Source organism: Podarcis pityusensis (assembly GCF_964106645.2).
Source record: "Podarcis pityusensis genome assembly, chromosome: 6".
NCBI lineage: Eukaryota > Metazoa > Chordata > Lepidosauria > Squamata > Lacertidae > Podarcis > Podarcis pityusensis.
In genome coordinates, this window is record NC_138030.1 from 76,826,949 (window position 1) to 76,852,879 (window position 25,931).

A 25,931-nucleotide genomic window follows, 5' to 3' on the forward strand; every position below is an offset into this window, starting at 1 on the left:
ATGCATCTTGGAAGAACTAAGAGCTGAAGTTTTAGGGTCCAGAATAATATTAATAATTTTATTATTTATACCCCACCCATCTTGCTGGGTTTCCCCAGTCACTCTGGGCGGCTTACAACACATAAAAAATTGTAAAACACTAAACATTTAAAAATTTCCCGATACAGGGTTGCGTTTCGTGAAGAATCATTGATCAATCTTAATCCACACAAAATTCCTCCATAAAAATGGCAGTCTAGTAAGATTGCTAAAGATATATGACAAGTGTTTTGTGTTTTCTTTTCAGCCTGGGTGTTATTGTCCAGGTGGAATGACTGTAAGTACCCATTGCCTGCTGTATTCATTTGTATGTTTTGGAAGCCATATGAGATGGATGCATTTGTTTGTGTGTGTTTGTTTATGAATGAACTACCGTATTTTTCGCTCTATAACACGCACCTGACCATAACACGCACATAGTTTTTAGAGGAGGAAAACAAGAAAAAAAATATTCTAAACGAAACAGTGGATGTATGATTTTTGTGGTTCATGCTGTGGCCACAGACATGTGATCTGACGGTGAGTTTGGGGTAGCCCAATGCAAAAATCCTGAGGATCCATGTGGATCCATGCTTTGTAACCACGTTTTTGCACCACTGCGGCCCCAGGCAACAGTGGGTGCGTGATTTTTTTGGTGCAAGCTGTAGCCATGGACATGCTATGTGATCTGATGGTGAATTTGGGGTGACCCAGTGCAAAAATCCTGAGGATCCATGTGGATCCATGCTTTGTAATCACGTTTTAAGTGGGGAGGGAAGGAAAAGCACTCAAGGGACAAGGAACACCTGTGGGGTGGGTGGAGAAGGATGCTGTTAATAATGCAGAAGTGGGGTATAAGAGGAGAAGCAAGCAGGCTCTGCTTCTCTCCCTCCTCCCCGGCTCGCTGAAAAACTTTGCTGCTATTTAGCCAGCTGAGTGGGGAGGAGAGAGGGACAGAGAGCCTGCTTGCTTTAAAGGAGCCAACCGGACAGGAGCCGCTTACACTTGTGCTTTGCTCCTTTAAAGCAAGCAGGCTCTCTGTCCCTCTCTCCTCCCCACACAGTGGCTCTTCTCCTACTTTGCTGTTTCAAAACGAGCCACGGAGGAGGGAAGGAAGGGGAACCATGGATCCTCTGCTCACGACTGCAGCAGATCCCCCCGCCATCCGTAGGCATTCACTCTATAACACGCACACATTTCCCCTTACTTTCTAGGAGGAAAAAAGTGAGTGTTATGGTGCAAAAAATACAGTACTTTCCAAAACTCCTGTTTTCTGCAGCATGCGTGCAGCTAATTCTTTTGTGATTGCCCACCTAATCTCTTGTGTGTACTGTGTCAGTTATTAAATGTTTGAGGCTAGTCTGATGTGGCATATATTTTAAACATATCTATATTACCCATAAAAGATATGAACAAATGGCATTATTTCTAAGTAATTGTCCTTCTGACCCCACCCTTATAGTGGACAAGGAATAAACTTCAACCACATTAATTGCATTAAAAACAACCTGGCTTGTGTGTTGTTGTTTTTACAGGGTTCTCAGTCAGGAAGTAGCCAGTATGGCGGCAGCCAAGGCGGCCAATATGGTGGTTGGCAAGGAAACCAATATGGTGGCAGCAATCAATATGGTGGTGGACGATACGGACAAGTAAGGAACAATTTTCAACAGAATTTACATTTAGGAGCTTGTGACATATTTTTGTTTTTCAAAAAGCAACCTTGAAGCCCTTGATTTGGTTCAGGGCTATTTTGTGGGGTAACCAATTTCAGTGTGCCAATTTTGTGCAGCTAGTAGTCGTGGAGATTGAAACCTAGAGGCACCCATATTGTGCCTGTATCTCTTTCAGCTTTGAATAATATTGGGGGAGAGGGGTTGCATTGAAAAACTTCTACAGAGGCAATGGGTTATACCCTCTCCCCCAGTGCAAAAAGAGAAACCATCACAGGAGCTCCAGTCACAGTACTCCAACATCTTATTTAGTTTGGCCTATATATGGAGCTTTTTCCCCCCTTTTCTTTTTTTACATGAGTGGCGGATAAAATCAAAGCTTTCCTTTACGGGATTGTACCAAAATGGTGGAAACCAAAGTAGCCAGCATGGTGGTGGACAAGACAGAAATTTTCTCTACAGCATTAACAAATAAAATATTGGTGTTTACATTTTTAATATTTATTTATTTATTTATTTATTTTCTCATTTCTGTTTTGATTCTAGGGTTACCCCTATGGAAGCAGCCAATATGGTGGCGGACGGCTAGGCAGCCAATATGGTGGATATGTAAGGACTGTTTAACAAATGTATTTGTTATTTATAAGTACCAATAAACTTTGTAGAACTAACTTCTCAGTAAAACATCATGGAGCCATGCTAAATTGCTTTGTCCTCTCAATATGATATGGCAATGAGCTTTATGCTCTTCAGAGCTGAGACAAAATTTATCCGAAGACATTTTTTCTGAGGAAGTTTTGGAGATTTTTCTTTTTCTCACCCTCAGAGGAAAATAAGGCAGCTTTCTCCCTACACCCTCACTATTTTTTGTTGCCACTGCCCTGTCCCCCTCACAGTGCCACAGAATTCTGCTAGGTCTTGCATGTTGTTTGGAGGATTCAAAATGGCGGGCAGGATGTCAACATGATTGCTGCTCTTTCCAATGGCAGCAAAGAAAACAAAGCTGCCCATCACTCCTAATCTTTCCCAGTTACAATGAAACTCAACAGGCCTAGCCAGTGCCTCAGGAGAACCGAGTGTGAAACTGGGCAACAAAAGGGTTTTATGGCAGATACACTGATATTCCTCAGCAGACAAGTAGGCATGGCAGTAGTTCTCTCAGGGTAGAAAGTTTGAAAACGCTTAATTCATTTGGATTTCAAGCCTATGTCATCCTTATGAAGTAACCGGCTGTACAAAGAGTCCAATAATCCACATGAAGGGTTGTCAGTAGAACAGTATTACAGGATAGTGGATCTTATAGCATAGTAGTGTATGAGCCTGTTCTACTGATGAAGCCTAGGATGGCGAAACAAGGCTAATATTCCAGATATCTTTGTCTTTAGACTCTGTGAAAGGATTCTGTGGAACTGTAACAACCATTCATGTGAATTATTGAACTCGTTGAACAGACAAGTGGAATAGATACTTTTACATGTATGAACCTTATGCATGAACTGACTAGAGAATGAACTGATCCACTGGGTTTTCTGCTTTTCTCGTTGAACTTTATGAAACTTCCATTGAAATTTACAATTTGATACAATGAATAATATACCTTATTTATTCAAAAGTACAGCCGGTTACGTCTTGTGTGTTTATTGAATATCCTTATGAAGTAGGCTTTCCCCTGCTCTTTCAAAATATGTGACTAAATACTTTTAAAACCAAAGAGTATTTACACTCTGATGCTGAGAAGTGAGGGACAATCCTGTATCTGCTTACCTGGGAGTAAACTCCATTGAACCCAATGGAGCTTTCTTCTGAGTTTACATTTCTAGGATTGTGCTGTACCCTCGGTTGGAATCAGTGGCCAATGTTCACAAGTAGGATCATAACTGAGTAGGTGATTCCTCCACCCCAGCCGGACAGTAGTGCATGTTTCCTATATTTAATGGGTTTCTCATTTTTATAGGGTTCACCATACGGAAGTAGGCCATATGGTTCCAACAAGGTAAGCAGCCTTTCTGCATTAGCTTTTAATCTTCTTCTTGGCTTGGAGAGCATTTCTAAAAGTATATACATGACTTTGAAAGTATCAGCGAAGCTTCTAAATAGCCCGGGACTGTAATCAATCATGAAGCACTCGACCCAGTACTAAAACTGGTTTATTATCATGTGCTGGGATATTTTCACAAGTTAACACTAATAGCCTAATCTGATGTATCTCTACACAAAAGTAAGCTTGACTGAATTCAGTGGGATTACTTCCTAGTAAGTGTGCTTAGAATTGCTGCCTAAAACACACTATCATGGGAGTTGTTGGCCTTTAATTCAGCCAGACTTCTTCACAAATAAACAAGTATAGGAATGTGCTGCAATTCTGTGATCATGTGTATTCTTAAAGAGTAAATTTTGTTGAACAATCTGCATGGTTGCAGTTTTCTATGCCCTTACAGAAGAAAGTGCCTTACTTCTGTGTAAGAATGCTGCCAAACTTCTCTTTGGCAAAAATCTGTGCCACATCTTAGAAATCTGGAGGGAACTGTGTTTCAATAAGAAAGGGGGAAATTCTGGGCTCTGGAGGTCCCATCATGAGCCAGAGGCTCCTAGGCTACGCACAGAAAGGCCTCTGCACCTTGAGGCCATATGAGGACTTACTATGAATGTGCCGAGGCTGAGTTGCTGAAATAATTTGCACTCATTTCCCCCCTTCTGCAGGGTTTTCAAAGCAATCAGGCTCCTCACTCTGTAAGTACACTGTTTTCAGAACATTTACACTCCCCCCCTTCCTTATTTCTGTTAAATGACAACGGCCATGTTCAAAATTATACTGTGAACAATATTGGATGGTATTGAGTTGGTGGCATAGACTAGAAATGTGCATTGATCTTTATGTGCAACTTTTGGTTGACTGCCACATCTGGGTGGCTGCTGCTGCTGCTGCTGCTTCTTCTTCTTCTTCTTCTTCTTCTTCAACAACAATGCTTTGAAGTGATTCACTGGAGTCTAAGGGAGCAGACACCTTTTTCTCTCTCTTGTATATCCACCCAATGTATGTGTACAGTAGAAATTTGGAATGGGTTTTTTCAAAGGGAGGGTGCAGGAGAGGGGAGTGGACCCTCCCTTTCTTCCACACACCAGATATTTTCTCCACTTCCAATTCACTTCTGGTACCAGAGCTGCATAGGGAGAAAATTTCCTGCAGGAATTGACAAGAAGAGGAAAGGCAAGAGAGGAGGAAGAGGATTCAAAGTCTACATGCTCCTTTTACTGTTAAAATTAGTCACACACCCCGCTTTGTATTTAAATGGAAGTTTGCACATATCTTTTGTCCGAAAAGGGTTCTTATCATAACTTGTAAAAATTACAGTCTTGTTAACATTTTGTAGTTGGACTTTAGCCAAAGGATCCTAAGTCATAGGATAAAAGGATGGGTTATCAGGAAGGTAAACAGTGAGGTACCCTCAGGACCTATCCAGAGACTGATGCTATTTAATCTCAGTCATCATAACGCAGTGGCAGAGTGGACTGTACCACTGCATTCTGAAGGTAATGCGTGCCGTTTTTTGGAAGTTTCCCACAAGTTCACTGCAAACAAAACATAAACCTAGCATGTGAGGGAGAAAGGTTTTATCCTGGCCTCTTCTCTATTTGAAATTTCCACTTTCAAGTACATGTTTGGGCTATTGCTTTTCAACATAGGATACACTTAACGATTGTGATGCTTCCACTGGCAGTCTGAAGTGATACAGTTCATTCTACCGCCTCATGAGCAGACAAGGCCTTATTCATAAATGATGTGCAGTCAGGTGGTCGGGTTTGTGGATGCCACCAAATTATTTGCGATGGTGGGAATCCAAGCAGATTGTGAAACCTTCCAAATGGAGCTCTCCAAATTGGGGAATGGGCAACAAAATAAATGCCCACCAAAATTCAGTGGAAGAAAGGGCCCTTAGGGATTCACATTGTGGCCAATAGGCACTGAAAGGATCTGTGACTCCCCAGCAAAGGTAGTTCACTTTAAACATCAATTCATTGTGTGCCAGCCATGAAACATGCATATTTTATGATGCAAATTACTAGCGGAAGGGATTGAAAATAAAAAGTGATGAGTGCCATAATGCCATTATAGAAGTCTCTTGTGTGTGTGCATTAGGAATACTGTGTGCTAGGATATTGCAGAGCTAGAAAAAGGTGCAGAAAATGACTACTCCCTAAATGACCAAGCAATTAAAGCACTTTCCTATGAATTTTTTTCACCATCTCACAATACTAGAAACTGATTCTAGAGTGATTATATATGTGTGTTCTTTTGCAGGACGCTTCCGGGAAACAACCCATCTTCAGCCTGTTACTTTTCAGTGTTCTCTCACCTCTACTATCTCTTATTCAGTGGATGATCTAAACTTCTGAAGCCATACCATTGAGGAAGATTGCCTTCTTCAACAGAATACTACTTTCTATACGAAACGATTGAGTCGAATTTATGGACTGATAAAACATTCATTCCTCCCCATCCCCACCCCTGGGTTAACAATGCAATAGGTCATGACACTGACTCTTCTTGTCTCTTTATTTCCATAGCAGAGCTTCATATGCGTCGTATGAAGTAGGGATATTAATTGCAAGAAATATGATGTTTTATTTGCTTCTTGAGATGTAATGAATGCTTCCTCTGCATTTGCTCTAAGCAGGATTCTATTCGTTCCAAAGAATTTGGGAGTTATAGGTGACAATCCATTTAGTAATAATAGGAATAATAATAATTTTATTATTTATAGCCCACCCATTTGGCTGGGTTTCCCCAGCCACCCTGGGCAGCTTACAGCACATAAAAAATTGTAAAACACTAGACATTAAAAATTTCCCGATACAGAGTTGCCTACAATAGGCTAGGCCTATTGTTATCAAGAGAATTAAACATGTTTTAAAATGTTGGCTTGTGGTCCTAGAAGAGTGATAACTCCCACATGCCAAGACCCCTAAATGGATGTATAGAATGGTAGTGAACCAAGCCTTCAGCAATACACCGTAATTTTCAGAAAGTGACCCACAGTAAGATAGCAAGGATGATTATCCTCAGTGAATTTATAGTAATCAGCCTAGAGATTATGAAAGAGAAACTATTCTTGCGGTGAATATCTCAACATTCCCTCTTCTTCATAAGCACAATTATGTTAGACCTTTATGATGCTTATAAGAGAATAAAGATAAGCTATATTCAATTTCAAATAGATGCATGGATTTAAATAACCAGGAACCACTCACAAGCTTGAGCATTCCTATATTCATACAAAAAGCTATGACATCAAGGCTTTTACTGATGGGGTGAGCTTGTGCTGGATGCACAAATTAAAATTCCACAATATTTCTGTAAATCACCTCTTGCCTAACTTGCCTTCCAAAGGCCAAGCAAAATGGCCACAATAATATGGAGCAAAAACTGATTGATTCTGTCCTGCTCAAAGCTAGCAATTGCATCCTGTCCCAGCTTTTTGGTGGTGCCCTCTCTTCACTAGAGCTCCAGTCCTTACTTGTGTGGCATCATCTTACTTACAAGAGGGTGGGAGACTGCTCAGACTCCCTTATCTCCAGCCAGCTCCAGTAGATCCAACTCTAGCTCCTCCCTAAATTACCAGTTGCCAGCTACCCAATAACACAGTTATAATTTTTGTTTTGTTTTAAGTCAGTCCCATCCAGTCTGTAACTCAAATGAGTTGCCTTTCAGATACCTCAAGCAGGGATGAGGACATACATTTTGAGAAGGCTTGTTCTAAAATTACACATGTTTGGGTTATGTTCTTTTTATTTAAAAAATACAACACCCACCCCTACTTGTGGATCCCCCTCCCAATGAACAGACTCTTAGAGAGAAATGTGATAGCATCACATACAGTATGTACCAGGTACACTAGTGATGATCTAAATTAAAAATGTTTATTACATTGCCTCTGACCCACTAATACAATGGGGTGTGTTTTTTTCTGCAACAGCATGCTTTGCGTTTGCATATAACTTTTTGAAAGGTTTCAGAAATTTAAGACCACTTAAATTCCTGTCATCTTTACTATAACATGTCCTTAAACTTAAAAACGGCATAGGCATTTTAAAATGGGCCTTTTGTTTGCATAGAATTAGGACGACACAACATTATCCATAATTCAGTTAAGACAGACTAGTTACAATTAAATTAGTGTGTTTATTAAGCACATCTGGAGTCAGAATTCAGCAGTGCTTGAAGGGGGATCAAACCCTAACTCTACTGGGTTTTTTAATCCCACTTCAAGTACCTCAGATTATAAAAGTACAAAGAGTTTCTCAAAGTGTATGTTCCTAGGACCCCACTTATTTTTATGGTTGTTAAGTTGTTTTAAATTGTTTTTCATGTTGTGTTTTAATGCTCTTGAGATCTTAGAGTGAAGGGCAGGAAATAAAAAATAAAATAAACAATAGGTGTTTATTTTATTGGGTGTTGTTCATAGCTCAAAATCAGAATTCAGGACATTCTAAACAATACTACATGGCTATTGAAGTCCTTATTGTAACATCCCTAAAGCAGGAACCTCCATGACACTTTAGAAGCTATAAAATACAAGAGAGAGGATTCAGGTTGAGCCTAAACTCCATGAAAATTCTATGGACCTTTGGTAGTCAAATAATTAACTGTCAGGAAGGGGTTTTTCAGTCTCACTCTTAAGCCAGTCATATTCAAAGTAGACCCTTTGGAATTCATGGACTCAAGTCACTTAAGTCCATTGTGATTTCAATGGATCTACTCTGAGTATAAGTAACCATGGCTGCCCCCCCCCCTTTAGTGTTCACATGTGCCTAATCCTTTAAAGCTTGCATCATTGTTTTACATAGCTTGTGGCAAAAACACATATTTTTCTCAAATAAGGCTTTTAGGATTCTGTTCAAAACCAATTGATAGATACAACTTCGAAAGGTCTTTAGGATGTAATATACTGTTCATTTGAATAGGTATTAAATTGTTCTAATAAATTTATTATTGGTTTCATACGAACTGCCGTGTCTTTGCAATTTGTTGTTCTATTTTCAGTAACTGTATTTGAGAAACTGAAGAAGCCAATTTACGTGGGTTTCATAAAGTTTGTGCTTAGGAACATAAGCTAGATATTCTGGCTTTACGTTGAAACGGGAATGCCTAAAGGTTTATTTAAGGAAATGTAGTGCTTTAGGGAAACTAAGGGAATCTGGTGCTTTCAGAAAGCTGGAAATAGACACCAAAGCAACATAGATGGAGCAAATACTGCCCTCATGTTATATGCTTCTGAAATATAATTAATTATGTATTTCAGGATGTTGACATACATAATTCAACCTCCTCCACCCACCTTCTATATATTCTTTCTAATGTCAGTAGATGTAATCACTTACACAACCCATATGATGAGCTAGTATGTGTGTCTCTTGCAAGATGGGATAAGAGTAGGAAGGAATGATGAACATGAATCAAAGATATCCCTTTGCCTAAATGCACTATTCTACAACAGACTGACGTTGTTTTGTATACACCACCGAATAAATAAATAAATGTTTCAGTAGAATGGCTGAAATGCAGCTGGGGGAAAAGCTTTGAATAATTGTGCAGATAAGCCCATCTTTAACTTTTTCTAAGATAAGAATAGAATTTTAAGTGCTCATCAATAAATCCAATGTTTAAAATTCCACTAGGGAATTTTGTGGCCAGGCTAGTTCTATGCAAATGAACATTAAATTTAGGAATTTACAGATGATTGGCCACAATATAGCTTCCATTGCTGAAAGCATTTATTAGCGCCTTTCAGAATTGGCCTCCACAATCACTTACGGACTCACTGTTACGACCGTGTTTGTGGAAGACAATCTCACTCAGCTATGAGTGAATGCCAAAGAAGAAGAACCTGCATTCATAGCATCTCAGGACAAAGCCAGCCACACAGACTGCTTTGCAGATACAGTGGTACCTCAGGTTAAGTACTTAATTCGTTCTGGAGGTCCGTACTTAACCTGAAACTGTTCTTAACCTGAAGCACCACTTTAGCTAATGGGGCCTCCCGCTGCCGCCGCACCGCCGGAGCACAATTTCTGTTCTCATCCTGAAGCAAAGTTCTTAACCTGAAGCACTATTTCTGGGTTAGTGGAGTCTGTAACCTGAAGCGTATGTAACCTGAAGCGTGTGTAACCTGAGGTACCACTGTAAACAGTTTTAAAGAAGGCATTGTACATTCCACACTGGGGACCACATAACTAAAAGTCTACCGTGAGAAGAGGACCTTAGTGCCATGTATAAATTCATATTTATATCCAGTACCAGAGATATACTGGTACAGTGGTACCTCAGGTTACATACACTTCAGGTTACAGACTCCGCTAACCCAGAAATAGTGCTTCAGGTTAAGAACTTTGCTTCAGGATGAGAACAGAAATCGTTCTCTGGCGGCGCGGTGGCAGCAGGAGGCCCCATTAGCTAAAGTGGTGCTTCAGGTTAAGAACAGTTTCAGGTTAAGTACAGACCTCCGGAACGAATTAAGTACTTAACCTGAGGTACCACTGTACATAACATTCTGTAAAGTCACACAAAATATATTACCATTCTGTGCATCTAGTCAGAAAAGAGACATAATGGAACCGGCATGGACAGACAATTCTCTATTTGTGGCTGTGGCTTCATCATTGTCTTCACTTTTCACTTGCTACACCTGCCAATCCCAAATATTCTTCAGACAATATGAGTTAAGGAAGAACTCAGGGTTCGTGTTTCAGGAACAGAAACTTAATAGCATTCAAAGAGAGCACAATAGGCCTTTAAAAGAAGAGAAACATACCCATAGGCCTTATGAATCTGGAATTGCAAGCAATGAACAGGAAAAGCCAGTTTGGCACCATTGTAATGCCCAGGACTGACCTGCTTACATACTTTGACTTGTTTTACCAGAAATAATATCAACTATGTTAGGAACTTGCACAATGGCTACTGAAAATGTCATTCGTAGTTACCAACCCCTGTGACACATGGTAGTTTCCAAAGACACAATGGGATCATAATGGACACTCGCAGAGTTTTTATTAACATGTTTTCAGCTGTTTGCAGTTCAGCTTGACAGTTCACCCTTTGCTTTTGAATTTTCAGGCAAGGTATCAAAAGCAAATTTATGAAGCCCTTGGTGGGCTGCCATTCATGGTGGGAGGGGTTCATTTTGCTTGAATGGTCACAGATATGCAGGTCTATCTTAGGTGGTGGGAGGGCAAATGTTATTTGGAAGGGGGTCACGGAAGTTCCTGGCTACCTGCCGTGTCTCACAAATATTGTGAGCTCAAAATTTAAACAACGTCCTTTATAGTTTGTTATAAGAAAAATACTGCTCCCTTTCCCTTATGGGGTATCTAAGAGCCCATACAGATTCCTTAAGTAGGTTCTCTATTGGTAGGAGAAAATAACAGAGGCCAACCAGAGAATATTGAGAAGCTAGGAGGCATGATCTTTATTAAACTGTTGCAGCAGGGTCCCCCGCTCACCCCACGCAGGGAGGGCGGAGAGGAACCTAGAACAATGGTGTTTAAGCTCTTATATAGACATTTGAAAATTGCCTCCCATGTAGCTCAAGACCACCCCGCAAAACATCATGCATACATCACTGAAGGGGAGGTCTACAGCAGAAAACCTGTCTGCCAGGATACCTGATAATGGTCACTGATTGCTTTTACCTAGGCATCCTGGCCATTCTTTTGTTTCTGAATCCAGGTCACAGGCTAACCCTATTCATACACAGATACGCCCTTAAGACAGGATTTGTGAGCAAAGAGACCATGGGGAGGTTTTCCCATTTCCTTCCTCCTTGCAGAAACATTTCAGGTCAATTTGGGAGAGTCAAAATGGTTTAAGGATTGCTCTCCTGTACTATTTCAGACACATAGTTTATATAAAAAAATTCCTTCCAGTAGCACCTTAAAGACCAACTAAGTTAGTTCTTGGTATGAGCTTTCGTGTGCAAGCACACTTCTTCAGATACAGTATAGTTTATATACTTATGTATGTGCTTGCCTTGTAAATTTATGAACATATGATTTATATATACGCGACCTGAGAATTCCTATAACACTGTTCTTGAAAGCTACCCATTCTCCTGTAGAAGAAAAAGAGAGATAATGTTTAACATGAAGGAGAAAATAATAACAATAATAAACTGTGTGAAAGAAGGTAGGCTTATGGCACCATAAATCTGTCCCAGGACTGTGCATGGCACTTGTAAAAAGGGGTGGAAGAGGTGGGGCAGGGCGAGGGGTGCCTGCTGCCCTCCGCTCGCTTCCAGCCCCTCAGCCTCCTTTCCCCGGCCCTGCGGAAAGCTTCTCCCGCCCGGACTCCGGGGTTCCCCGAGGGAAGTTCACCCTGGAGGAGCGCGGGGTTTCGGCAAGCGGCCTCGGAGAAAGGAAGGGCCGTCCGGGGCGCTGGGAACCGAGCGGGCGGAGCCGCGGCTGCAGCCGGAGCGTTGTCGGGGCGGGACCGGGAGTGGATGGCGGCGGCGGCGGCGGCTGGTGGGGGGGAGAAAGCAGCACCCGGAAGGGAAGCGCGCCAGGCTCCCCGCGCGGCAGGTGAGGATGGGAAGCGAAGGAGACCCGGGCGGGAAGGAAGGGCAGCTCCTCGCCGAGGGAGGCAGCGGGAGGAATCGGGAGCCGGAGGGGATGCGAACCTGGAGGAGGCGGGGCTCTTCGGGTGGGGGGCGGCTTGGCTTTCAAGCACACCCCACCCCATCCCCGAGGGATTGGGCTCCCCCACCGAAAGGGGGTGGTCCCTCCGAGCATGTGCAGAGTGCCGTCCCGCCCAGCCGCAGCCAGAAGCAGCCAGCCCGTTCTGACGCTTGGCGATCGCGGCGAGGAAAGGAAAGTTTCGTGTTCTCTCCTTCGCCTTGCGCATTGCCCTCAGGAGTCCCTCGAGGAGCTTTGATTTTTTTTTCAGGATAAAAGATGGGCTTTTTAGCTGGGAGGCAGCTCTCAGTCGGTGATGCATGAGGCCCTTGATCTCAGGGTGAAGAGGCCCTTGATCTCAGGGTGAAGGGTTCAAGTCCAAGATTCCCGCGCCGCGGGGGGTTGGACTAGATGACCCCCGAGGTCCCTTCCAACTCTGCAGTTGTGCGATTGGTGCGGTGGGTCAACGTGTCTGGCTGTTGCGGGTTTGAGGCCACCCAGGGACCGCTGTGGGCTGCATTCCTGTGTTGCAAGGGGGGTTGGACTAGATGACACCCGAGATCCCCTCCGACTCTGCAGTTCTGTGATTCTTGTTTTAGAAATGTCTGGCGCCAAGGAAAGCGACCACTGAGCTTAGAATTGGCTAGTTAAGCTTGAGGCTTACAAAAATTTAAGGAGTCATTTGGATCAGGGATACATGAAGTTAAGAGACACCCTGCCATTCCTTTGTGCCTTATGCTACTCCTGCCAAATAGGTTGCCTGCTTGTTGGTGGGCTCAACTTGAAGGACTGTTGAGAAACAAATTTATTACTATTGTGCATCGACTTCTTTGGACACTCAGATGGCCTGGATTCCAGTAACTTGTACTTTGGCAAGCGAGAAACACAGGGAGATGGTACATGGCAGTTAATTAGAAACAACAGCAACTCCTCTATGGTTTTATTTAACAAATTAATGCTAGTTTGTTGCAAGCCAGGAGCATGTAGCCCAGGGGTGTAGGTAGGTAAGGAACTGGGTTTTGAGGGAAAGTTTGAAGCTTAACACTGGGAAAGATGCAACGAAAAAGGACTGCCATTCCTTGCATATGAAAAAAGACACAAACAGCTGGAACTCCCAGAATTACTACACTTGTATTAATTCAGTTTACACTGTACCTAAGGATTAATGGCACATTTGTCCAAATCTTAGGAGAAGTGCAGTGTGGTCTCATTGAGCTTTACTCTCAAGAAAATATGTATAGGCGTATAGGATTGCAGCCTAAAGTTACTATGTGTACTTTACCAGCTGGCACCTATCACTATATTATAGAAAGAGAAAATACGGAGTGACATTTACACAATGAAAACATTGTATGTACTATTTATGAATAAAGAGAGGGAAACGATTCCATTTACTCTTGCCACAGAGAGTTGGACACAGGAACTCCTAAGTCAATATCAAACTCTTGCTTCTCTGTGTGTGCACAGTAACAGTTAATCTGTGGAGTAATGTAAACCTATGAGGCCCAGAATTTCCTGTGCATCAGGATTCTGGTTTTGCGCTCTTCCTTATTTGATATCTGAATAGCAGCCATCTAATCACACCTTTGTGTATTGTGTTAGGGAATTTCTATTTGGCAGGGAGGAATAGAGGAGGCTGAAGATGTATCACATGTTTTACAGGTTACAGCCTGACTCTCTACATTGCCTCTTTGAAAGGTTTTCCCACACAGTTAGGTTGTACTATTTCCAGAAGTATTAAAAGCATGGTGAAACTGGTTTCTCATATCCATCCTGGTAATTGAAATTTGGTGGCGGGGGGAGACAGTGATCTTGGAAAGTATCCTAAAATATCTGTGTCTTTGTAGAATTACTATTGAAGGGGAACTGAAGGATTAAGAAGTAGAATTTGATTTTTGATTGTTGAGCAAGAACTAGAAAAAATAACAGGAGGGCGAAAGAGGATGTCAATTGGGAGATAAGAAATAACTCGGTGGCTTACAAAAGGAAGGCAGTGGTACGGTTAAAAAAAGGGTGAGGTAGACAGAGGGCATATTGGGATCTAGTGGCAAATTGTGTGAGTTGCAGTAGATCTGCATGGGTTTCCAATTCCCAATTGTTTAACAATAGCAACAGCAAAATGACTTTTCCATCTCAATTAAACTGGTGAAATGAAGAAAAGTTGAAGTAACTAGGACTAGTGCAAAAGAAAGTAATCTCTTTTCTAGTAGTCCTATGCATGCAAACAACCGTTTTATGTCTCTTGCACCTGACTCTGGTTGGTAGTATTTTGATTCTAGGAAGAGGCAAAATAGATTCAACAAGCCTGAACTCTGCCCACCTCTGAGTTGAAAGTCAAGCTAATAATTGCCTACAAATGTTAGTACCACTGCTGCTATCATCAGTCTTTGAAAAACATATCTGCCTTAGCCAAGTGCTTTGTTGAAATAACTATGGATGAGGTTGCACCACAGCTTAAGCTGTGTGAGATTTGCGTCACCTTGAAATGGGCGGGATACCCTTTTCTGCTTTGAGCAGTGAATAAATCTTTATTTACATGGCTGGTGTGGTGCTTTTTAGATAGTCGTGAGTATTACTACTGCTGGAAGAGTGCGTTGATGTGATGTTTTGGACCACAACTCCCATCCTCTTGCAATTTAATTTAGGTAGTATGGAACAAAGGTGGGTGAGGTTAGGCGATAGCAAGTAGAACAGGAAAACTGAGGGTATTTATTCCTTCACAAATCCTGCTTTTCTGCTTGAAAAATTGCTCAAGGCACTTAACAATTGTGTTTGCGTGTTTTTAAGTGATTATACAACTTTTTTAAAAAAATTACACAATCGAAACAGACAGGCAGCAGGGCAGATAAACAAGCCAAACATAACAGAATAATAAACTTGACTAGATTTCTTCTACCTTCACACTATGAGACTGGGACATCAGTCATAATTAAAAAAAAAAAAAGCATTCTGGTTCAGGAGAAGCTTTTGAAATAATTAAATAAGTGAAGGGTTCTGTTCTCAAAGAAATGGATACCCTGCCCCCCCCCCCCCCGATTTGCTTTTATGGCCTGCTTCAACAACTTTTGACAATGTGAAGGGGAAAGTTGTAATTCTCTGCAAAGTACTTGCGAGTGAGGTCTGGCGTTGGAAATACTGAACTAGAGAGAGGTTTGAACAAACGGAACTAAGTTTACATTGATGGGTGTAGACCATGGGTAGGCAAACTAAGGCCCGGGGGCCAGATCCGGCCCAATCACCTTCTAAATCCCGCCCGCAGACTGTCCAGGAATCAGCCTGCTTTTACATGAGTAGACTGTGCCCTTTTATTTAAAATGCACCTCTGGGTTATTTGCAGGGCCTGTCTGATGTTTTTACATGAGTAGAAAGTGTGCTTTTATTAAAAAGCATATCTGGGTTATTTGTGGGACTTAGGAATTCGTTCATATTTTTTAAAAAAAATATGGTCCGGCCCCCCACAAGGTCTGAGGGACAGTGGACCGGCCCCCTGCTGAAAAAGTTTGCTGACCCCTGGTGTAGGCCAGTGTGGGTGGTGCATGTGCTAACTAGCCTTTATTCATACCCTGAAGCATTGTGAGGAATTTAAATGGTGGCTCCAAGCTGCCCCGAGGTTGGGGCAAAGTTTTTCAACCTTTTTGGATCCACAGCTCCCTTGACCAACTACATTCCTTCTGCAGCACCCCTGTGGGGCTCAGGAGCTCAGTTACGTCACCCCTTGCCTGCAGAGCCAAAAGCCCCCTCACCCCTTTTCAAATACCCTCCCTTGTAGAGTGTTCCCTCAGCCTCCTCTCTTCTCCCCTCTCACTGGGAGTCCTCTGGGCAGCCACTGCTGCCGCCCCTGGTCTCTGAGCTGCCCCCCTCCCGCCCCAAAGAGAGGCGCCTCCTCACACTGCCCCACAGGGGCCTGGAAAGCACCCCCTGGCCTGCCCCAGAGGCACCATTCATCTGGGGAGCTTGTAGCCAGGGCTGCAGCAACAAACAGCCCTGTAAGCCTTTGGGAGGCAGAGATGCAAGAGGGCATCAGAGGAGGGAGGGAAGAAAAAAGGGACAGAGGCCATGGTTGCCCACGGCACCCCTGACCATCATTCAAGGCACCCCAGGGTGCCACAGCACCCTGGTTGGAAACCACTGGGTTAGGGGAACACTGATGATACAGCTCACCACTAGGTAACTCCATTGGGGGCTGGTGAGTGTTCAACTGATATAGGAGGGGCCCAGGGGCTGAAACTATGCCAAAGATCCAGTCATGCTGCAGCCAGCTCAGATTTAGCCTATTATTGTAAGGTGGGCAAACACATGCACCACACTCACAGCAGTAGTAGTAGTAGTAGTAATAATAATAATAATAATAATTTTATTTATATCCCATCCTCATCAGCTCAGAGCGGCTAATAATATTAAAACAATACAGCATTCTAAAATCAATTCAGTACCTTTATGTTCAAGGTTTTATCTTCTATTCTGAATAACCACAGTTCCTATTTTAATTCCTAATGCCTCTATTCCATAAGGCTTAAATGTTCATAGTGCAATCCTATGCAAGTCTGCTCAGGAATAGGTTCTGTTGAGTTCAGTAGGACTAGCCATAAGTGTGTTCAAGGCTGCAGGCTTTCAGCCTTAGTTTTCTAAAAGTCTCCCTTGGCTAATTTGTTCTGTTGCCCAGTAGTTTCTACAAATAGGAAGATTTCCAGTGTAAAACCCTTGTGTTAAAACCTGAGCCCATTGCTTTTTGCCATCATATCTGCCCCCTCAAAAAACCATTGGTAAAGTATTTCTTACATTGTTTTTGACAAGGTTATAGATATTTAATATTTACCCCCAAAATTATACTGCTGAATATAATAAAAATGCACCACATCCTCTGCTGCTCAGCAAAACTCCATTCATTTTGGTCTTTCATGTACCATGCACTGTTCTAAAGGAGCAAATAAGGTTATCAACCTGTGTCTTAGAAACATTTTATAGTTGTCCATTTCCACAAACACATAGCAGGGTTAAGCCTTAGGTTGAAAGTTTCTATGTTCGTAAATATTTAGCATATATAAAGTGCTTTGTGGAATTCAGTCTCTGTTTTGAAGATCTTTAGTCTGAGCTTTCTTATCTAGAGGAAACGCGATATTTAAATAAATATCTCTAAACAGGCTGCGCTTTGCAGCGTGCTTAACAGTGAGTGGTTTATTGTTTCAGTGGAATGCGTAGAATATTGCTAGTTACACAATTTCTGACACGTCACTTGTCTTAAAGGCGGTGTTAGGTACAGCATAGCATCAAAAGTGCTTTTCTGTGTGCAAGGTACTTAAGTGTCCACATGAGAAATCGGTCTTTTGGAGTCACCTCTTGACTTAGAAAAACGTTTTCCCTACAAGAAAATGAAATCATTTTGCATATGCTACAAAGCTTGGTGTTTGCTGAAGAAGAACAACAGCAAGCAAAATTGGCATATAGCAAGCTGATGCTACACAAAACTTGGAAATCTAGTGCTTTCTTCTAAGACAGCTTGGGAAGAAAATGTGGCATGGAACTTATCAACTGATACCTGATGGGTCGTTCTTCTCCAGCAAGGTTGACTGAATAATTCTATGTGCCTAACATTTCAGTTTTTGAAATGGCAGAAAACGGAGAGAAGATTATACTTGAAGTTAGTATATCTCTATGGTTTGTTTTGGTTTTTTTAACCATTTTCTACCGTATATGTTTTTATTAAGAATGCTCTTAAGAAAATACATAACAGTGCTGAATATGTTAAAGATGCCATAGCCCCGCGACCCTCTCCCGGCTGGAGAGGTGACGCGCGGCTATGGCAGGAGCCTCTCCGCTGCGCCTTTCCGCTGCTCCCTGACCTGCTCTTTGGGGCTGGTGGTGGGCTTCCCCCCGCCAGCCCCAAAGAGCAGGTCGAAAGGAACCTGAAGCCTGGAGAGCGAGAGGGGTCAGTGCACACCGACCCCTCTCGCTCTCCAGGCTTCCAAGGTAGCCGCCTGAACGCACCTTAAATGGCACCTTGTTTTAGAGCGGGAAAACAAGAGGGGGAAAGTTCTCCCCCTCTCTGCCCAGCGCCTCCTGCTGCTTCACTGAAGGGGCGCTGGGCAGAGAGGGGAAATTTTTTTTTTCTTGTTCTCCCCCCTCTAAAACAAAGTGCGTCCTATTGTCCGGTGCGTCCTATGGTGCGAAAAATACGGTAATTGGTAGCCAGTGCAGTCGAACCAGGATCGGTGTACTATGCTCAAACTGTCTTGCTCCGATGAGCAACCTGGCCGCTGAATTCTACACCAGCTGAAGTTTCCGAACCGTCTTCAGAGGCAGCCCTACATATAACGCATTGCAGTAATCTAACCTTGAGGTTATCAGAGCATAGACAACAGTAGTTGGGCTATCCCTATCCAGATAAGGGCGTAGCTGAGCCACCAGCCGAAGCTGGTTTGACATAAAAGTTGAGAAACTTGTCGTTCAGGAAAAACAGCCACCTGTCTTCTATTGGACTTGTTTATTAGGCATAGTTAGCAGCTCGTATGTCAAGGTAGTTCATGAAAATTTAAATCAGTATTTCTTTCTGGCTTGTATTTTGTTTAGTTGTTCAGATGTTATACAAATATAAAATGCGTGCAGGAGAATTCTAAGAACAGTTAGACGTGTTCTTTTCACTTCCAAGACATTTGTGCAAAACTCAAAATGCTGGTCAATGTGAAATACAGCTGTCTTTGAATTGAAATGTTACAAATGTACAAATTCATTTATGTCTTGCCCTATCCCAGAGTGTCAGGATGCCTGTGCTCCTTCCTGTGGGCTTATTCCTATCTTATTCCCTTACAGCTATTTCTCCTAATTCGTGAACAGTTTTTTTAAAAAACCCCGCAGATAATCGTTCTCATTCCCTTTTGTCCTAGTCAGATTTGCATTTATTCACCTAAGTTTCCATAAGCAACTCATACAGTTTCATGAAATAACGCTTTCTGAGCTCTCCCGCTTTCATTTGACACTGAAATCAAGGCTGGGTCTGTTCCCAAATCATCCTCTTCTTGGGTACCAGGCATCCATTAGGTTCCTAAGTGTGGCATCATCTACAATAGAAAAGGTGTAAAGAAAAGGTGAAATTGGTCACAGATGCAATGGAAAGTCACCTAGCTGTAAACTTCCTTCCTTCCTTCTAGTCTTTGTGACAGCTACTACCACTTTGTGGTATAATCCTCTATCCCAAACTTTGGTTTTCAGCTCTAAATCCACATTGCTCCGGAAAATTCAAGGCAAGAACCCATCAGATATTTTTCTCTGAAATGTCATTGGGAAATAAGCATTGTGGGACATTAAGTTAACATTTGACTAAGACTGCAGTATTTAGTTGATCGATATATTAATCAGTTAAAAAAACATTTTGGTCAAGCAAAAAGTTGCTGGTTATCTGGGCAGCAGATTCAATTTTTATTTTATTTTAATATTTGCTTAGAAAAAGCACAAGTATTGGGTGCCATCCTAAAATAACATTTTTTTTTTGTCCTAAAGTGCCACAGTAGTAGTATACTTAGTTTCATATATATATCTCAAATCAGTTTACAAAACTTAGTAAAAACCATTAAGAACAGTGTAAAAAAAATAAGAAAAGATGAATTTAAAAAACAATACAAAACAGACACTCCTGGCAAGGATCTGTTCAGCCAACTGGGAAAGCTTGTTGGAGCAAAAAGGCATTTTAATTGCTTCCCGAAAGTACAAATAGTGGGAGGCATTTATCGCATCTGGGATTTCTTTTCTGGGTTACCAAAATAAGAGGCTATTCAGCATGCTTGACTGGCTAGCAGGTAACAGGAGCTCATAATTTCCTGCCCTCCGAGCCAGTGTGGACAGGACAGGTTAAACAGCTTGGGCGAACATCTATTATTATTATTATTATTATTACTATTATTTAAATTTGTAACCGGTAATTCCCTCTCCCACAACACATTTAAGGGCATCGTATGTTAACCAGCCAAAATTGTCTCAGGCCCTCTCTTCAGGCTGTCATAGCATCCCATACACCCACCCCACTGCTGATAAGAGGCCATTGGAGAATGCACAGAGGAACATTTTTTGCAAGCCTCCCTCTGCCCCAGACCCTCCAAGTGTCCTTATTTTCTAGGGACAGTCCTGGATTTACAGAAGCCATCCAGGTTTCTGATTTGATCCTGGAATGTCCCGCTTTTCCTTGTTGTTGTTGTTGTTTAGTCCTTTAGTCGTGTCCAACTCTTCGTGACCCCATGGACCAGAGCACGCCAAGCACTCCTGTCTTCCACTGCCTCCCGCAGTTTGGTCAGACTCATGTTTGTAGCTTCGAGAACACTGTCCAACCATCTCGTCCTCTGTCGTCCCCGTCTTCTTGTGCCCTCAATCTTTCCCAACATCAGGGTCTTTTCCAGGGAGTTTTCTCTTCTCATGAGGTGGCCAAAGTATTGGAGCCACAGCTTCACGATCTGTCCTTCCAGTGAGCACTCAGGGCTGATTTCCTTAAGAATGGATAGGTTTGATCTTCTTGCAGTCCATGGGACTCTCAAGAGTCTCCTCCAGCACCATAATTCAAAAGCATCAATTCTTCGGCGATCAGCCTTCTTTATGGTCCAGCTCACACTTCCATACATCACTACTGGGAAAACCACAGCTTTAACTATACGGACCTTTGTTGGTAAGGTGATGTCTCTGCTTTTTAAGATGCTGTCTAGGTTTGCCATTGCCTTTCTCCCAAGGAGCAGGCCTGCTTTTCCTTAGGACGTCTCTATTTCCATCAGAGAAATGTTGGAGGCTGTGAAGTTATGCTATCCCCCACCCACGCAAACCAAGGAGATAAGTCACTAGAAGACATCTGAAGGCAGCTCTGTAAAGGGAAGTTTTAAAAATAATTCTAGGTTTTTTATATTTGTCGGAAGCCACCCACAGTGGCTGACGCAACCCAGTCAAATAGGTGGGGTAAAATGATGATGATGATGTCCTTGTTTCCATCGGAGAAATGTTGGAGGCTATGGAGTTATGCGATCTCCCCAAGCCAAGGAAATAAGTCACTATGCAGCCTTTAGAAGACATCAGAAGGCAGCTCTGTAAAGAGAAGTTTTAAAATGTTTTTTTTTAGGTTTTTTATATTTGTTGGAAGCCACCGACAATGGCTGGGGAAACCCAGTCAATTGGGTGGGGTATAAATAAAATTAATAATAATAATAATAATAATAATAATACAGTAATGATAATAATTTATTTATACCCCGCCCATCTGGCCGGGCCTCCCCAGCCACTCTGGGCGGCTTCCAACAAAATACTAAAATACAATAATGCATCAAACATTAAAAGCTTCCCTAAACAGGGCTGCCTTCAGATGTCTTCTAAAATAATGTCCCTATTTTCATCAGAGAAACATTGGAGGGAATGCTGCCCTCTTGAGAGTGGAGGAGCTACACAAGCCCAGTGAACTCCATGCTCTTCCCCTTCCTGTCTTGGGGGCAGAGAAGGAGGAAGCTGAGAAGGCTGGAAGTTGGCCTGTCTTCCCTGTCAAAATGGCACCCAGCAGCAACCAGCCCCTTAGAGAGCGTTGAATGAAGGCTTTGTACCCAGAGAAGCTCTTCTTTCCTGACTTTTAATTTTTGTTACTTTGGCATCATTGCAAAAGCAGTGTTGCAGCTCATGCCAGCTTTAGAGGCAGAGCAGGCACCAGTCTCCTCTGCTGAGCATCTCTCTCATCCTCTTACGAGAGGCAGTCCTGGACCGTGGCAAGAGGGAAGCACCATGGGGCCTAGCCTGGGAGGGACCAGTGCAATGGAGAAGGTTAGCAAGTCCCCGTTTCCCACCTCTCCCGGTGGCAAGCAACTTCGCCTCTCTGTTATGGGGTAAAGAGCTGGAATGGGGTAAGAGCCAAACGGCCTGACGGAGGAACGAGCAAAGCCGAGATAGATGGCAGCTTCTCTTTCCACGCTCCGAGTTTCTTTCCATGAAGGTTTTATCGAGGGTTAATAAGTAGCTAAAAGGTAAAGGTACCGCTGACCATTAGGTCCAGTCATGACTGACTCTGGGGTTGCAGCGCTCATCTCGCTTTACTGGCCGAGGGAGCCGGCGTACAGCTTCCGGGTCATGTGGCCAGCATGATTATGCCGCTTCTGGCAAACCAGAGCAGCGCACGGAAACGCCGTTTACCTTCCCGCCGGAGCGGTACCTATTTATCTACTTGCACTTTGACATGCTTTCGAACTGCTAGGTTGGCAGGAGCAGGGACTGAGCAACGGGAGCTCACCCCGTCACGGGGATTCGAACCGCCGACCTTCTGATTGGCAAGTCCTAGGCTCTGTGGTTTAACCCATAGCTCCACCCGCAGGCCTCCCAAAAAGCTTGTCACCCACACAGACACCCACAATATCCTGAAAACTGGCCTTTCTCTTCCTATAAGAGGAGCCTAGAGAACTCCTGAACTTCTGACCAAGAAGAAACTATAGTATTATAGAGTTGAAAGGGCCCACAATGTGGCGTTCAAACCCAAAACCCTGAGGTTAAGAGACTTGTGCTCTTCCAACTGAGCTACTTCTTCTCAGACCTATGTAGACACTCTCAAGCCCAGAAGACTTTAATAATAATAATAATAATAATAATAATAATAATAATAATAATATTTTATTTATATCCCGCCCTCCCCAGCCGAAGCCGGGCTCAGAGCGGCTAACAACAATGAGAAAAGTTTGAAAAGATGTCGGGGTGGGGAATTGTAAGGGCCAAGCAAAATTGTTATTTTAAATATAAATTTGAGAAACTGCTTTGCTGAGTGATTGTCCCCATGTTGGAGGCTAACTTCATGCGATGTTAACAATATAATTAGTTATATAATAACTTTCTGTGGCTTTATGGTATGGCTTTATGTTTTTGTTGCTGTAAACTGCTTTGCTGTATATATATTTATGATACAGCAGTATACCAATTTTTTAAAAAGAAATACATAAATACCTTATGAGGGCCGACGAAAATGTCACAACATTTTGGCAAGCTTGCTCTTTGTAAGGTGAAAAAAGCTGGTTTAATGTCAAGTGAAGGATGTCAGCTGGAGACAAAATAAGAAAGGAAGCGGTATGGGAGGGGGAATTATGGACATATGCTTGCAACAGGAGCAGGAAACCTGATTTTAAGAAATTGTATTAAATTTAAGTAATTTGGTTTGATATAATTTGGAAAAATAATTAAAATAATTAAAACCTTTTGGCAAGCTTGTGAGTTCTGCACAACTCTTCATCAAACATGGATGGGGGGGTGGAATGAGAAAAGTTTTTGGGGGTTTTTTAAGTACAAAAATTGTGATATTAGAGCCATAAGGTCAGAGGTGTAGGCTCTGTTCCGGGATTGAGATGGCAGCCAGAATAAATTTCTCTCAGGTGCTACACCCCAAAGAGCAATAGCTCTCTATTGTGGGATGATAAATCCTGACATGTAACCCAGATCTGCCCTGTACCTTAAACAAAACAATCAGATTCCAAGATAAGTAGAAAGCAGAAGTAAAGAAAAACAGGGGCGTCTTTATCTTGGTGAAATTAGAGATTAAGTTTGAATAATGTACTAGTTAAGAGAGAAGCAAAATAGTGCAGTATAGCCTAGTTGCTGATGGGGATGTAACCCTCAAAAGTCAAAGTGTTTGTATCCTGAATCAGGGATAAGAGGGTTGTGTCCAACTAAATTCTACTCAAATCAGACCCATTGAAATTAATTGGGAGTGGGTTCCTTTTATGATCTGATCATGCAGTTGTAAACATCAGCTAATTGGCACTGAAGGCTACCAAGTTAGTGTTCCTGGCCTTCCAGGATAGTATTGCAGGTCTTTTCATTTCTTTGGGTACCATGTCCCCAAATGCCTGCGTTGATCCCCAGAGAAACTTAAATTTTGTTCTGCTGCAACAGGAAGCCAGCAAGGTCATTGTCAAAGTATAGATGCCTTTGACAACCTTTCAAGTAATCTGTAGAAGTTACCTCAGCAGACTGAGGGGCCTATTTGGTGAGCCTGAGAGTGGATTCCTCTCCCTCATTGATTCCAGAAGATTAAATTTGGATATAGCTGTCCATGGCCCCCAGCCTGGCTCTGACAATTTGTATGGCTTTCTTGTGTATTAAGGGCACGATGCAACTCTTGTGCAACCCTAATAAAGTCTACATTTGGGGGGAGAGTACGCTCCAAAGTCTGCTTTATTAACAGTATGCTCCTGTTAGTATGGAACTACATGAGACAACATCAGGCCCAAATATTCATGCGCACACAGCACTCTAGTAAAGTTGTATGTCAGACCCTCAAAGTGTCCCTATTTCCCAGGGACAGTCCTGGATTTACAGAAGTTTTCTAATTTGATCCTGGAATGTCCCACTTTTCCTTAGGACGTCCCTATGGAGGGTATGGTTATGTGTGCCGCCCCCCCCCCCAAGTGATAAGTAACTTTACAACCTTTCAAAGATATCTGAAGGTGGCCCTGTATAGAGAAGATTTAAATTTAAAAAAAGTTTAATGTTTTATTATGTTTTCATATATGTTGGAAGCCTCCCAGAGTGGCTTGGGCAACCCAGTCAGATGGGTAGGGTATGATGATACTACTACTACTACTACTACTACTACTGATGATTGAGGATGGAATAGGGCATCCCTATTTTCAATGGAGAAATGTCGGAGGGTATGGTATGTGTGTAAATGTGACTATCAGTGGGGGAAGGAGAGGCGCTGAAACCTTCAGATACAGAAGAATAGCCGCCAGCTCTTGAAAAATCATGATGAAATTCTAAAGGAGCGTAAAAGAGTAGGTTGTGGTTTGTTTTTACACAGTTCTGACTTTTTAATCAGCTTTTGCTGTGCCCCGTTTTCAAATGGGGAACCTGTGGCCAGACCACTGTTCTTGGACTACAACTCACATCAACCCCATAGGGAAGGATGATGGGAACTGTAGTCTAGGTTCCCTATTCCTGCTTTGACATTCAGTGCTTGGTCTTTTCCATAGATTTCACCAGCAGTGGAATTATTCACTGCCACACAGACTGTTTTGTTCCGGCAGGCTTTCTGTTAGTGTTGGCATTTGAAGTGGACTCTGTTACTTCCTTGCTGTGCTGCTTTGATTGTTTTATTGCATGATGAATATTGTTGGCTGCACTGAATGCTACTTTAGTAAGTGGAAGGGCAGGTTATAAATCCGAATCACCCATCTGTTAGTTAATTTGTAAAATAAACATCCCATGTACACCCCTCCTTAGTAACATGGGGTGGTGTTTTTTTAACTACCTGCTGATTTGTGGGTATTTATATAGTTTAAAAAGACACATTTGTTTTTCTTAACTGTCTTCAAAATGCTTCCTGATTTTGAGTAGCTTGAAGTTTTTTGGGGGGAATTGACAGGCTGCTCAAAGAAAAACCCACTGAGTAATATTCCTTAAAGCAAGTGGCAACAGCCAAAGTAAGCAAAAACAAGGTATTGTTCTGTTGTATTGGCTCAGCGCTGCCACTACAGACCATTTGTTCTACCTGTAATGTAGTGGCTTCATTTAAAAAAACTTGGTTCTTTACTCCTTGACTTCAGAGACTTCTTTTTGTACTGAAAGCAATTCCTAAACAGGCTTCAA

At 42.4% G+C, this 25,931-nt stretch overlaps 2 protein-coding genes across 14 annotated transcripts in view; both read left to right on the forward strand.

The window, feature by feature from the left end:
- LOC308478657 (uncharacterized protein) overlaps positions 1 to 8,694 on the forward strand; it is a 49,597-nt gene extending 40,903 nt beyond the window's left edge. For all 12 annotated transcript variants that reach the window (XM_081008579.1, XM_081008583.1, XM_081008585.1 and 9 more), the window contains 6 exons: positions 287 to 316; positions 1,554 to 1,667; positions 2,235 to 2,297; positions 3,643 to 3,681; positions 4,389 to 4,418; positions 5,989 to 8,694. In XM_081008579.1, coding sequence (XP_080864705.1) covers positions 287 to 316; positions 1,554 to 1,667; positions 2,235 to 2,297; positions 3,643 to 3,681; positions 4,389 to 4,418; positions 5,989 to 6,075 — 363 coding nt within the window. In that variant the 3' untranslated portion in view covers positions 6,076 to 8,694. The remainder of the gene's footprint in view (positions 1 to 286; positions 317 to 1,553; positions 1,668 to 2,234; positions 2,298 to 3,642; positions 3,682 to 4,388; positions 4,419 to 5,988) is intronic.
- Positions 8,695 to 12,158: 3,464 nt separating this feature from the next.
- SLC35A3 (solute carrier family 35 member A3) overlaps positions 12,159 to 25,931 on the forward strand; it is a 28,565-nt gene continuing 14,792 nt past the window's right edge. Inside the window, exon 1 of one of the 2 annotated variants that reach the window (XM_081010953.1) lies at positions 12,159 to 12,263. Coding sequence is in view for 1 of the 2 variants with exons in the window: in XM_081010952.1 (XP_080867078.1) it covers positions 17,962 to 17,994 (33 nt within the window). In the remaining variant the exon portion in view is untranslated. Of the gene's footprint in view, positions 12,264 to 17,575; positions 17,995 to 25,931 lie in introns of those variants that run through there. The other variant, XM_081010952.1, reaches the window with a different exon arrangement.